The sequence below is a fragment of the Carassius carassius genome, chromosome 5 (genome assembly GCF_963082965.1).
Source record: "Carassius carassius chromosome 5, fCarCar2.1, whole genome shotgun sequence".
NCBI lineage: Eukaryota > Metazoa > Chordata > Actinopteri > Cypriniformes > Cyprinidae > Carassius > Carassius carassius.
Window position 1 is genome coordinate 35,056,743 of NC_081759.1, and position 13,331 is coordinate 35,070,073.

At 36.8% G+C, this 13,331-nt stretch overlaps 1 protein-coding gene across 5 annotated transcripts in view; it reads right to left on the reverse strand.

Moving 5' to 3' along the window:
• The window catches only part of trpm3 (transient receptor potential cation channel, subfamily M, member 3), a 116,926-nt gene that overhangs the window by 5,251 nt on the left and 98,344 nt on the right, over window positions 1-13,331 (reverse strand). For 2 of the 5 annotated variants that reach the window (XM_059550912.1, XM_059550915.1), the window contains exons 13-21: window positions 11,899-12,039; window positions 8,477-8,506; window positions 7,634-7,926; window positions 7,073-7,301; window positions 5,911-6,078; window positions 3,832-3,972; window positions 2,712-2,840; window positions 2,041-2,292; window positions 1,755-1,929 (exon numbers count right to left, since the gene is read on the reverse strand). In XM_059550912.1, the coding sequence (XP_059406895.1) occupies window positions 1,755-1,929; window positions 2,041-2,292; window positions 2,712-2,840; window positions 3,832-3,972; window positions 5,911-6,078; window positions 7,073-7,301; window positions 7,634-7,926; window positions 8,477-8,506; window positions 11,899-12,039 (1,558 nt within the window). Of the gene's footprint in view, window positions 1-197; window positions 306-1,754; window positions 1,930-2,040; window positions 2,293-2,711; window positions 2,841-3,831; window positions 3,973-5,874; window positions 6,079-7,072; window positions 7,302-7,633; window positions 7,927-8,476; window positions 8,507-11,898; window positions 12,040-13,331 lie in introns of all 5 variants that reach the window. The other 3 variants (XM_059550911.1, XM_059550914.1, XM_059550916.1) reach the window with 2 other exon arrangements.

Consider the following 13,331-nt stretch of genomic DNA (forward strand, 5'->3'; position numbering starts at 1 on the left):
TGACAATTTAGCTGGCATAGCACCTTGAACATTTGCCCCACCACGGAAACCTGGGCTTTAGCCTTGCAGTGCCGTGCAGGGGTGTCACACACTCAATGACCACCAGGGGGTCGGAGATGAGGTGATGATATGACTGTGAAAGTATAATGGTTCTGTAACTGAGATAAATCTAGCAGAATTTATGTATTGGAAATTGCCTATATGGGATGGACCACTGTTACGCCCAGTTCCTTGAGTGCGAATGTAATTTTCGACCAGCCAGAGTTTGTCATTCACTTTGTGCTGTAGCTTCCTACTATTCACATCTGAAACAAAGAACGAAAGCGTTATTTCAGCTCTCTTATCTTTGGGCCATCCATCTCTCAACACACACAAACAAATAATCCACAGTATGCAGACAACAAGCAAACACACTACTTAATGAGAAAACAACAAAAAAAGACACACTTAAACTCTTCAGCATACACTTCATACACAAGTCCTCGAGACTGATGCACTGCATTACTATGAGTTTACTGATTTATTTCAGGCACAAGATGTAATTATCAGAAATCTGACAAGAGAAAATAACATTACTGCTACGAAACCTGATGGGTCACAGGGTAATATACAAGTCAAACATCTTTATTATTCATAATAAACTAGAAGTAGGTAGAACCATTCATTCTAAACATAACTGCCACTATAGGCTCACCCTTTGTATGTATCTTTCTGAATGTCATTTGACTCCCTTTCATTCAATCTGATGCATGGTTCAAATCATATTTAACATGTTCAAAAGTTAAGGGTGGATAAGATTTACATATTTTTGAAAGCAATCAATGCATTTTTTCAGCAAGGATGCAGTAAGTGATTGTCAAAAAATTATATTTGAAATAAATGCTACTGTTTGTCAAAGAATAGTGGGCGAAAATGTATCATGGTTTCCACAAAAATATTAAGCATTATTATCAGTGGTTTCAACATGGTTAAAAAATGTGTATGTTTTTTTGTTCACCAAATAAGCATATTAGAATGATTTCTGAAGGTTTGTGTGACACTGAAGACTGCAGTAATGGCTTTGACATAACATGAATAAATTACATTTTAAAATATAGTAAAATAACAATACTGTTTTATGGCATTTTTGACCAGGTAAATGCAGCTTTAGTCAGCATAAGAGACATTTTCAAATACTTCACCCACAGAATCAATAAAAAACAAAATCAAAAGTTAAGAGCATAGGGTTAAATATAGTTCAGTTAGAGCTCAGTTTCATCCTCAGCCCTGGGCATGAATAATACAACCAGATTGGATTCTAATATCATTATGCTTTGTTATAACATCAAAAATTCTAAAAGTTAAATATCTCATCAAAATAAACTGATATTTTTTTTTAAAATGATATGTTTTTAGGAGTGTTTATCTCATTCAGTCTGTTGCTGATTCTTCTCCAACTGCAGTCTTACAATGAACACATGACAATATAAATGCAGCCATTTACAGAATAGGAGACCATTTCAAAACACACACACACACACACACACACACACACACACACACACACACACACACACACACACAAGCACAACTACCATTCATCATATCTTTGGGAACCTTTATTCTATCAGAGACCAGCTCTCCACATTTGTTTATAAAAGCTGATCCGTAATGAGACGTGAAGCCTGAGGTGCTGTGCTTGAGTGAGAAATCGAGTATACCCAAAATGCCCATGCCTGTACCCAAGGTAAATGTTAGCAATAAGCCAGCCTTACGGTCGATTTGGTCAGCAAACACCTCTCCGTAGATCATCCAGTACGGCATGAAGAAAATGTTGCGTGCCAGCATCCAGGACGGGTCCTCATTGGGATTGAGGATAGCCTGCCGTGCCACGCCGAAACTCATCAGCACCACCAACATGATGATCACAAAATACATCATGTCAATCATCTACGTTCAAAGAAGGAAGGTGGAAAGGAAGGGAATAAGACAGATCAAGAGCATTAGAAACCATAAAACATTTAGCAATTATTGAAGCAGCGCTCTATCAGTCTCCCTCACCATCTTGCCGATCATCATGACGTATGGACCCAGGTATTTGTTCACTCCAAAGATGTCAAGCAATCTTATGTACCAATAGATTATATTGACACAGTAAATGACCCTCCCGTAGCTCATCAGGGGCGGGTCTTGCAGGCGAAGCACCATCCCAAAGGAGAAGATGAGGATGGCCATGAGGTCCGTGATGTTCCAGTACTCCTGCAACCATACTTTCACCTTCTGGAGGAGCTTCCCCGGCTCTGACATGAGGATCTGAGAGACAGGAGAACAAGTCAAAGCCTTCATGTAGGACACATGACCTTTTCAAAATGGTTAACCAAAAACAAATAAGTAAAACAATAATGTTCTGAAATATTTTTACATGTAAAATCACTGTTTTCTATTTTAACATATTTAAAAATGCAGCTGACAGTGGTGATATTTCAAGGTGGATATTGGGCAAATTCATTTTTCAAAGCAAATGTAAACCAGGGACATACTGTAACTCCACAAAGCGAAAGTATTTGCAATTACTGATTTCCACAAGAGGGCAGTAATAGTCTGTATATCGTTCACATTTTGGAGTTTCTAACTGAATACCAGCTGTGTAGTTATATGTCAATTTAAATTATTAGACTTTTCCCACTTTTCAGGGATCGAATCAGGCTCACTGAGTTCTAATGAAGTCTCACCTCTCTCATCTTCTCGATACCATTGGTGAAAATATAGGCAATAACAATCCACTCCTGAGGAGAGGGCCACAGGTCCATCTTCACCAGAACAATATAGTTGAAGAGCATCAAGTATCCTACATAAGCCAGCTGTGGGAAGACACAGCATCATGATTAGGGGAAAAGTTCACAGTGAAGAAGTGAAGGAATACATCATCATTCTGACCCAGATTATGTTTTACTTACACCAATGTTAATATACTTCTGAATTTTTCTTTTTTTAAATTCTATTTCTATTACATTTTCAATATACTCTACAGTTCAAAAGTTTGGAATCAGTAAGTTGTTTTTTTCAGTAAATCAGCATATTCAAATGATTTTTTGAAGGACCATGTGACACCATGTGAAGACTGAAGTGATAGCTGCTGTAGATTCAGGTTTGCAATCACATTTTAAAATTATATTCAAACAGAAAACAAATTATTTTAAATTTTAAAAATATTTCACAATATTACTGTTTTTAATGTATTTTTGATCCAATAAAAGCAACCTTTATAAGTGCATAACATTTATTTTTATTTATTTCTTTTGGATCAACAAAAAAACATATCACTTGAGTTCTCACTGGTGTCTTAGGGTAATGCCCTTTCTTTCTTTGCAACATTTTTATTGTGAAAACGGTAGAATGATTGACACTTTCAACAGCAGAGAACAGAAATACTGTTCAGTGGAAACACTACAATATTACAGTGTGTGTGTGAGAGAGAGAGTACGAGCAACGAGAGAAAAAAGAGCAAGTAAATAATAAAGATACAGCACACAGAGCAGATTTTTTCATCTTTAGGAGCCTGGAGATTTGTCAGATTCATGGCCTATATTTAAAACAGATGAGGCCAAATAAGAAAAAAAAAATTGCAGCTGTTTTGATCTCTACTTGCCTGCATTTGAACATTTTTCCCCCTGGACTTGATGCAGAATCTATTGATATGAATGTCTTTGCAAGTGAAAGATTTCAGAGGACATTTCTCTGAAGAATTCACACACAAGGTATTTTGATGTTCGTATAGATTTGATATTCTAAACACACTGAACAATACTGTATGCCTTTTTATACTAAATAAGGGCACAGCTGGGACTTTACCGTGTGAAACCAGAACTTGACGATAGGGGCATTGTAAAACTCGTAAATATTGCGACCCAATGGAATCAGCCGATGACGGTTCTGAACCTGTTCCACCTGTTTCTTACGCGATGCTTCTGAACTGACATTTCCCAGCATAGCCTGGGAAAAGTAAAGAGGACAGAAAGAGGAGAAAGATAGAAAATATTACTTTTACACATCATTTACATAGTGTGACTTCTCACCCAGAATTGCATGCAGCGGTTTCAAACACTGCAAAGACATACTTCTGCCGAGGAAGGTGAGATATTCACTATGAACTGGGCATTGATGATTCGGCTGGGAATGGTCGTGTGGAAAAAGAGAAAGAGAGAGTGAGAGAGTGTGTGCCAAAAAGAGAGAGGAAGAAAGAAAAGAGGAATGAAAATGCCCAGTGTCATGGGTTATTTGCACACATCCTTAATCCAAGAGTGGGGAGCTTATCCCGTAAATGGAAAAATATGGTGCACTCTTGGACATCATGGCAGAATTGTATTGCAACAACTTTTCTGCTGTCGAAGCTATTTGGTTGAGCTACAGTTTTACAGACTACACATTGTCAATCTAAATGCAATGAAAACAGTTTATTTCACAGCTTATGTTAGGCACATGAAGATCTAATTTTGACACAGGCGTTTCAATGTTGCATCAGAGAAAAATTCTTGCAATAACAGTGCACTTTCTGGAAGAGCATTCAGATAAATTGCAATACAATTGTCATCTTGTGTTGTAACCTCACAGCCACAGTATATTCATAGTGAAGTGAGGGCTAAAGCTTCAGTTTTCGGAACCGTGTTGTATAAGATCAGGTCAACCCAGTCACGTTTTATGAACTGTAGTCTTACTACATTTCTAAACGAGTGTCTTTGGCTGACCTGTTTCTGTAAAGCAGAAGTTCTCAAACTGTAGAGTATTCCAAGAGGTCCGTGAGTTGACTGGCTGATTTTGATTTTGAAACACAAGTAAATAAATAACTACGTAACTGACAGAAAGCACCAACACTGAATTAATTGACTTTTTAATAACCTAAAACAATGAATTACTTTAACTGGCGGTTAAAATTTATCTGTAAAGTTTTGTTGTTGTTGTTGTTGTCTTTCTTTAATTATGATAAACTACTGTTTAGAGGTTTGATATGATTTTTAAATATGTATGAATAAAAGTATTTTATGCTCATTGTAAAAGACAAAATAAATAATTTTGTAAAATTAACTAAATAAAAGTAATATTTCGTAATATGATGAACATAAAAAAAGTTAGCAAACACGGCTCATTTGGGCTTATTAGCTAAACATAGCCGTATGGGTAATTTCAACAAAATTATAGAACCGTAAAATTGAGTCTAAGATTTCTAGATAAAGGGTAAGAGATCATTTGCACATTAGTTCTTGATCTCCCACATATCTGGGGCTGTTTAAGTGGTCCACCAACTGAAACAGTTCAAGAGCCACTGCTTTAGAGCAACACTTGATACTTCACAATGGAAGATTGAACTGCAGTATCCTTGCAGTTTTATTGTGAAAGAAAAAAGGCACTTCTGGTTCAACTTAAAAGTGAAGGTTGTCGTCATGGAGATGTCAGATCAAGGCTGCTTAACACAATGCAAAACAAGCTTTCGACATGCACAATGGTGTTGTAGATGCGTGAATGATAAAAACACGGGGAGCATTCAGTCACAGTACCGTACTTCAGACGAGACCCTCGCTAAAAGAACAGAAACAGAGAGGAGACAAGGACAGAGGCAGACGGAGACACGCTACAACTCCACAACCACGCGTCTTCGCTTTGACAACGAGGAACGGAAAAAAAGGGTGTAGGGTGGGGAAGTCAAAAAAACGGCAGGGTTTGGTACGGATCGCTAAGAAGAGGAACCACGACAAAATAAAGCCAGAGGAATATTTGAGAGGCCAAATTGGAGGTAGGGCTTTCACAGAGCAGAGCAGATGTGCCTAAATGTGTGTTTGCGTGTGCATGTGCGTGTTAAGACTACAAGCTAAGAAACGAGGCTAAGGTGGATGCTCTCACCACGGAGTTGTACTGCGTCTCACAGTAAGATCTTACTGTGAACTCCATGTCGTCCTCCTCTTTCTCCTTAGCTTGTTTCTCAGGTTCATCCACATCCTTCTCCTGCAGGTAGGTGTCCTGATCCTGAGGCATATACGACATCTCGTCCTTATTTTTAAACTCAAGACTCAATATGGAGGGGGGTAGGAGAAGGCCTAAGATAACCTGGGGGACGAAACAAACCAACACAGAGCTTTAGAGAAAAATCCACTGTTATTTTCATTATTTAGTACTCAATAGACCAGTTCCTGCTGTCACACAATGCTTACTCTTTCTTGATACAATAGCACCTGTGAGACATGAAACACCAATATCACCACTGAGGTCTGAACCAAAGGCAGAAATAATTCATGCAGAAAGCAAGAGAATCGCAAGGAGAATCCCTGCACAGCTTGTTTTTAGGGATTGCTATACAGTATACAGCATAAAGTTAAAGCTGTAAAAGTTTGGGGTTGGCTGCATTTATTTGCTAAAACATGCAGTAAAAACAGTAATATTATCACAATTTGAAATGATTGTTTTCTATTTCAAAATGTTTTAAAAGGACTAAAGGCAAAGCTGAATTGTCATTAGCCTTTATTCCTGATTTCTGTGCTGATTTGATGTTCAAGAAACGTTTCTTATTATTATCCCAGTTGAAAGCATTTGATCAGGAGCTGCAACAAGAACAGCAATGTATATTCTTCTTAACAGTTATTGGATGGTTTCCGAGAATTTTGATCATGTCAGTTCATACTGCTTTCATTAAAAACAAGGTATTTTTCCATAGCTTTGTGAATTTCATTTCTGTACATAGCCAACCAGTTTAATTTGCACATCTCATGACAGCAAACGTTCCTGTCATTTTGGTGTCTTTTGAGTAGGAATGATAATTAGACTACTGATTAAGAAATATTAGAGTGCTGAAACAGCAGTTGCTGGTCTCATAACGATGAAGACTTGGTAAATACAGTACAATTCAAATGGCAGATTCAGCTATGAAAAGACTTACTTTAGCAGACCGTTTCACCATATACTGTATATGCCAAATATATGTTGAATATGTACCATATACTATGTAAAAAAATATGAACCCAGAGTAAACTATCTTTAGTAACTGATATTACTGTATGTAAGTCAATGAGACTACAGTCTCAGCCATCTTTCTCTCGAATCTGACCTTTAGGCCAGAGTTCTTGCGCATACGCAGACGTCCCATCCACATGTCGGTGAGAAGCATCTGGCTACAGGTGTGGGCGATGAAGTCCCTGTGCTTGGCAGCCACTGCCAGCTGCAGACAGGTGGCATTACTCCAGTTCTTCAGCTCGTAGGTTAACAGCTTCATGGCCATCTGTTCATCTTGCTTATATGACTGATCGAGCAGCTCAACAGCCAGCTGACCAAACTCCCTTATAGATGAAAAAAAGAAAAAAAGATGGAATTTCTGTGCCATAGACACATTTTTATGCACATAAACACACAAGATTAACACACACACACACACACACACAACAGCAGCAGCGTGTTTTAGGTGTAGAAGCAGGATAAGCTAGTCTCAAACATCATTACTAAAAGACCATTCACATTAGGCTTTTGTGAATTTTGTGAAGTCTTTGTGGTCAGTCACTGTGCCTTTGATGGGATGCCAGTTTGGCACATAACAGATGGTCTCCCCAAATCCTCATCTAAATGCTCATCCTTAAGGTAACTGGGTCATCATAACACATCTTTACATTCATACCTTGAGTTTTGATTGAGCTCCTGTGAAATGTCATCGACCATGTCGTTCTCTGACGCTTCGTGGGCCATTGCTTTACAAAGCTTACAAGCCACCAGCGCTTTAGCCATGGCCTCCTCGCCATGCTGCCAGAAAAACAGGGCCATCTTCTGCCGCTTCATCAGCACTGCCCAAACCATCAGCTCATGGAAAGGGAAAGGGAAGTGGTTGATTTCTGGGTCATCCAGGTCAATGTCTACTTCTTCCTCTCGCTTCTTTGTGGTCTTCTGACGTCCTCGCCTAATAGGCATGTCATCCTGTATGATAGAGATTTTTTAAGTTATTTTTTTCCCTATAAAAATAATAACCACCACTGAAAATGTAAATTATAGGTCATTCATCACCCTGGTTTGCACTTTTCAACAGTATATATTGAGTAACAGCAACATTATTATTATTAATTTATTTATTTATTAAAATTATAATTATTGCATTAATCTATCTGCCTATCTACTGTACCTAGTTATTAAACATTATATATACTTATTATTACAAAAATATATTAATATTAAAATAGAAAAATAGGATAATAATGACCTATAATTTATATCCGTATTCTGGTTATTGATAGAAAGAGGACCATTAAACACAAATGTAAGATAATTGTAGGTAGTTATAGTATTTGTGGAATTGTTTTTGTGGAAACCTCTGAACATGCAATACAAGGGGCATTTTCATTGTGGACCTTCATTACCTGAATCTAAACCTCTAAATCAAAGGAGAGCTTAAAGAAAGCGTTTCAATGAAACCCAGTGGGGATTTTATTGGAAAGCAGTGGGATACATTAAATTAAGAAATAAATCTCACCTCCATTCCAAGCAGCTTCAGGGCTTTTGGCTACAACACACACAAAAATAACAAGACACGTTAGATTTGATTTATACATTTTCCAAACCAATTCACCATCCTTCAGGTGCACATGTAAAAACATGGCATGTTTAATGAGTAGACAGGATTCTTCATGCGATGCAATGATAAATTTAGAGCATCTCTCTGGTGGCACCACAGATGTCTGATCTATTTTAAGCCTATATGGTGCCATATGAAGAACTATGTATGTGCGAATGTGCATGTGAGATAAAATGTACTCACAATATTAAAGTGCTCAAATAGATTTTTATGAAAACACACTATCAGACACACATTGTGTACTAGCAATCTACAAGTACAGATAAAATGCTCCTGTGACATTGGTGTGATGGAGCAGCAATGTTTAATGTCCTCACATCTGAAATCCGTTCTGCAACAGAAGGTTGAGATTTGTGACTTACAGTCAGTGTTGGGGAGTAACTAGTTACATGTAACGGCGTTACGTAATTTAATTACAAAATAAATGTAACTGTAATCAGTTACAGTTACTAAGAAAAAAAATGTGTAATTAAATTACAGTTAGGCTACTTATGAAAATTTTAAAGATTACAAAGGGGATTACATTTGAAAATGTACACACATCCACATACAGATTTAATTGATTTATTTCCCAAATTGCACTGAGACATAAAGCCCTATAATTTACGCGATGCGGAAAACACAGTCTGGTTCATAAAATCCAGTCATAAAAACGGAATTTAGCCAAACGCGGACGGAATATGGCACATTTTGGACGAACAAACAAAAAGTAGGTCATTAAACTTCAACCAAAACGCGATATGGACTAGTGTCTGTGAATATTAAGCCGCAAAATGAAAATATATGAATCCTGCACGTTCTGCGTGTCTGTGGAAATCAGGCGCAGACTGGCCATCGGGAGAACCGGGACAATTCCCGGTGGACTGACAGACGATTTGGCCCGCTATTTTAATATTATTATTGTTTAATTGTCTGACGAATGTTCTAAAGCGATTATTTCCGAATCGGCCATTTGATAATTAAATCTTGAATAAATCATGAATCGGCTAGTCATGACTGGCAATGGTTGGGCTCGCGCGCTCTCCGCGCCTCCGACAAACGGTTTGGATCAGACTCAGTAATCAATGCGAGAGGGAAAGAGTGGAGTGGACTGTGGAAGCGCACAGCTGGAGCAGAGAAGATAAAATACTGTTCAGGGTTTCAAGTGCAGGTCAGTTTAATCTGTAAAGATGCTATTGTAGTTTTATCTTTGTTTACTTAGTCAAGCAGCAGCAGCACATTTCTCTCAATCACTCAAAATACTGTATAAACGACATCATTATTATCTATTGTAATGTTACAGTAGTAATTTAGCAGACAAATAATCATATTTTATCATAGGTTTAGGTGGAGCTAATGCAGAAAAAAACACAACCCTTGCGAAAATTAATGTAGCCTATGGTATGGCACTAACCGTAGTTTAACCTTGGAATTTAAAGTAAAACTAAATACAAGTGGTAAATAATTTGCCAAATAAATGTTTTAAAGTAATACTTCAGTATTAAAGTCATGAGAGGATGGATGGATAATGGAAGTGAAGGTGCAGTTCAGGAGAGAACTCTTAATTATGTTGCATGTCCCCAACCTAAGGATTTAAATCATTTTATCATGTCAGGTCCATACACAAAATAGGGTTGACCATGTTTCAGAATGTGTTGTGGGTGTGTGAGATTTCCCAGCCTAATTTTTTTTCATTTCCCAGTGGAAATTAATGGCACAGACATGTGGTTTCATTTACTACACATAGGCCTACTGAAGCTCGCAGTGTTTTCAGCCTCTGCTGCCTCAATATATGAGTACCTCAACACAAATATAATCTCTAGAACTGCTGTGAGTCACTTACTTATTTTGAGAAACTATCATCATATCATAAAAAGACACCAATGTTTCAGGAGTTTAGTACACAAAATAGGACACATACTTATTAGATAACTGTATTTGAGTTGATCTATATGCTTTTATTTTTTTTTATTAACTATTTTTTTCCCAAACCATTGTTAGAAGCAGTGTTTCATATGGATTTGGTTTCAAAAACAGTATCTGTAAACAATTTCTTATGATTTTAAATCTACATTGATCTTCAGATCAATCTCAAAGTAAAAGGGAGTACTAAAGTCTAATTTTGTGGTGGATGTGTTCAAATGTGATCATCTGAATTCAAGTGAAGGATGGTGAAAGTCTGACAGTATTGAGCACTACTTTAAGGTTAAACCTGCATGGTATAATGTTTGAAAATGATTAACAGCTGCAAATAAAAATTCATTAGAAATTTTGAAAAGTAATCAAAAAGTATTCAAAAGTAATTAGTTACATTACTTTATTAAAGTAGTTAAAAAAGTTACACTACTATTACATTTTAAATGGGGTAACTTGTAATCTGTAACCTATTACATTTCCAAAGTAACCTTCCCAACACTGCTTACAGTAGATGTTTGAGCCATCAGAATTGTTTAAAATGTGTGAGAAAATTAGATATCATCCAGGTGTCAGTGGCTTGAGAATCTGTATTGACTCCTGTTTACTGCTGAAGTGCTGCTATATAGAAATATTGCTCTGCACAGAGTATCTAGTTTGTTATATGCCATCTCTATGTGGCAACTCTGATGTAAAATATTTTATTACCAGGTGGGTCTTGCTGATTTTTATTATTATTTTTTATTATTATGGGAAACTAAGGGAATAATCTGCAAGTATAAAAAGCATGTATTGTATGTATTTGTATTGCATTTAAAAGCGAATGTATATTTCTATGGGACATCACCCAACTACAAAAATTTAAATATTATTTAAATATTTTAATATTACTTATAAAAATACAATGTTTTCATAATATTCATAATATTCAGAAAATCTATTAATAGATCTTTTATGATTTTTTTTTGAGAATAAAGATACAATGTTGGAATGTCAAAGTTATTTAAGTTTTATTCATGGTATACTATGCATTTAATCTCATAATGTTATGACTCCTTTATTCTCTAAACCTTTCAAACTCATTCTTAAAAGTTACGACTATACTGTATTTTTTAAGAAAATAGAAATAACGAACTGCATTTTTATAAAGAAAATTTTTGGTATGTAAGTATTTAATGTTACTTTTTATCTTTTTCTTTTATCTTTTCTTTCAAAACAAAACAAATTAAGGCAAAACAGAACAAAATAAAACAAAACCTTTCTGACTCCAAACTTCTGAGACTGATTTTCAACCTTTCAACCTTTTTGTTCCTGTAGTGGATGGTGCTAAACATGACATCTTTTTTATTGTAATGTTACAACTTCATTCTTGAAATCCCAGTACTATGCCCTTTTAGAGCTACATGCCATTTTGTTTAATAACATACTCTTTTGGGTCCAAAAAGGTTATGATAGAGGGTCCGAAATCTCTTTCTGGTGTAATTGCAGCGATAGGCTCCGCCCATGAGGTATTCCATTACCAATCCGATGTCAATCAGGCTGATGCGGTAGTCAGGGGGCAGGTTACCCTGAAGACAAAAAGGTTACTTATGGCAATACTGTATCTGTTCAACAGTTCTGGCTATGAAAAGACAAACAAATGGTAATATCAGAAACAACCCATGCGCTCAACTACATACACACCCATACATTCTCACACCACAAACACACCAATATATTACTAGAAGGAATCAAGACAATTGAAGAAGATTTTCTGATTCACCTTGAGGTAGATCCAACTGAACCCTGGATATTCTTGCTTGGAAAGAACACACAAGGTCAGTGAGACAGAATCATATTAAAGGGACAAACATCCCACTGAGACCAAGCAAGTCTAGAATCAGGGTTTGGTGCCATATTGAATTGATCGTAAAAAAACAATGAGCCTCTCTACAAAAATAAAGAGTTGGAGCGTAGGAGAGAGAAAGGAGAAGAATGGAGTCCAATAATGGGCAGGACAAAGAAAGAGCGGGGGGAAGTGATAAGGAGAGATGCCTCAGTTGCTAATTTAATGATTTGACACATCGTTCATGCCGATATTAGCAAGCTTTTCTAATTAGAGAATCCTTATCAGGGTGTTGAAATTTTAATTTGTAAGACTTAACAACAAGAAGCGAACATGAAGACCTAAGATTCCTCCTTTCATTAGATGTATGGGCCAAATCCCTTTTAGCAAAAGTACATCCCACATCCTGCCTTCAGACTATGATAACTAGACTCTGCTCTGGTTCTGTAATTACCAAAGCAAAGCGACCACAGATCTTCTAAGCTGGGCTAATTACTTCAACCTCAGCAAATGCCACAAAAGGCTTTTAACTGGCTGATCAGAATCACAGGTGAAGCTGCATTTCATTTGTGCAAGAAATGCTGTGATAGAATCAGTTGATGCAACACCCATTTTATGTTATACATCATGTTAATCTTTAGGGACACAGAGAAGGTTTGTGCCTTCATGCAATCATGCATGAAGGCACAATCATGCAGTTCATGCACAAATGTCACTATATAAAGACTGCGAAAATCACCAGAGTGCAAAAAGAATGCAACTGTGTGCCCCATTATCCCTTGAAAATGCACTTAGGAATAGTAATTAAGAAAAACGAACTACACACGAGCACCCTAAGAAGCAACAAACCCATTGTTCTGACTGTTTTTTTAATCTGAAAATCACTGAAACGAGCAAGAGAGGACACAGACAGAAAAAGCAACTAATTGGTCAAATCTCTCTGTCGGGCTAAATAGCAAGAAAGACACCTTTGCTAATTGCGAAATCTAAGACTAATCTACCACCTACACTCACATTCTGACATCCACTCACACA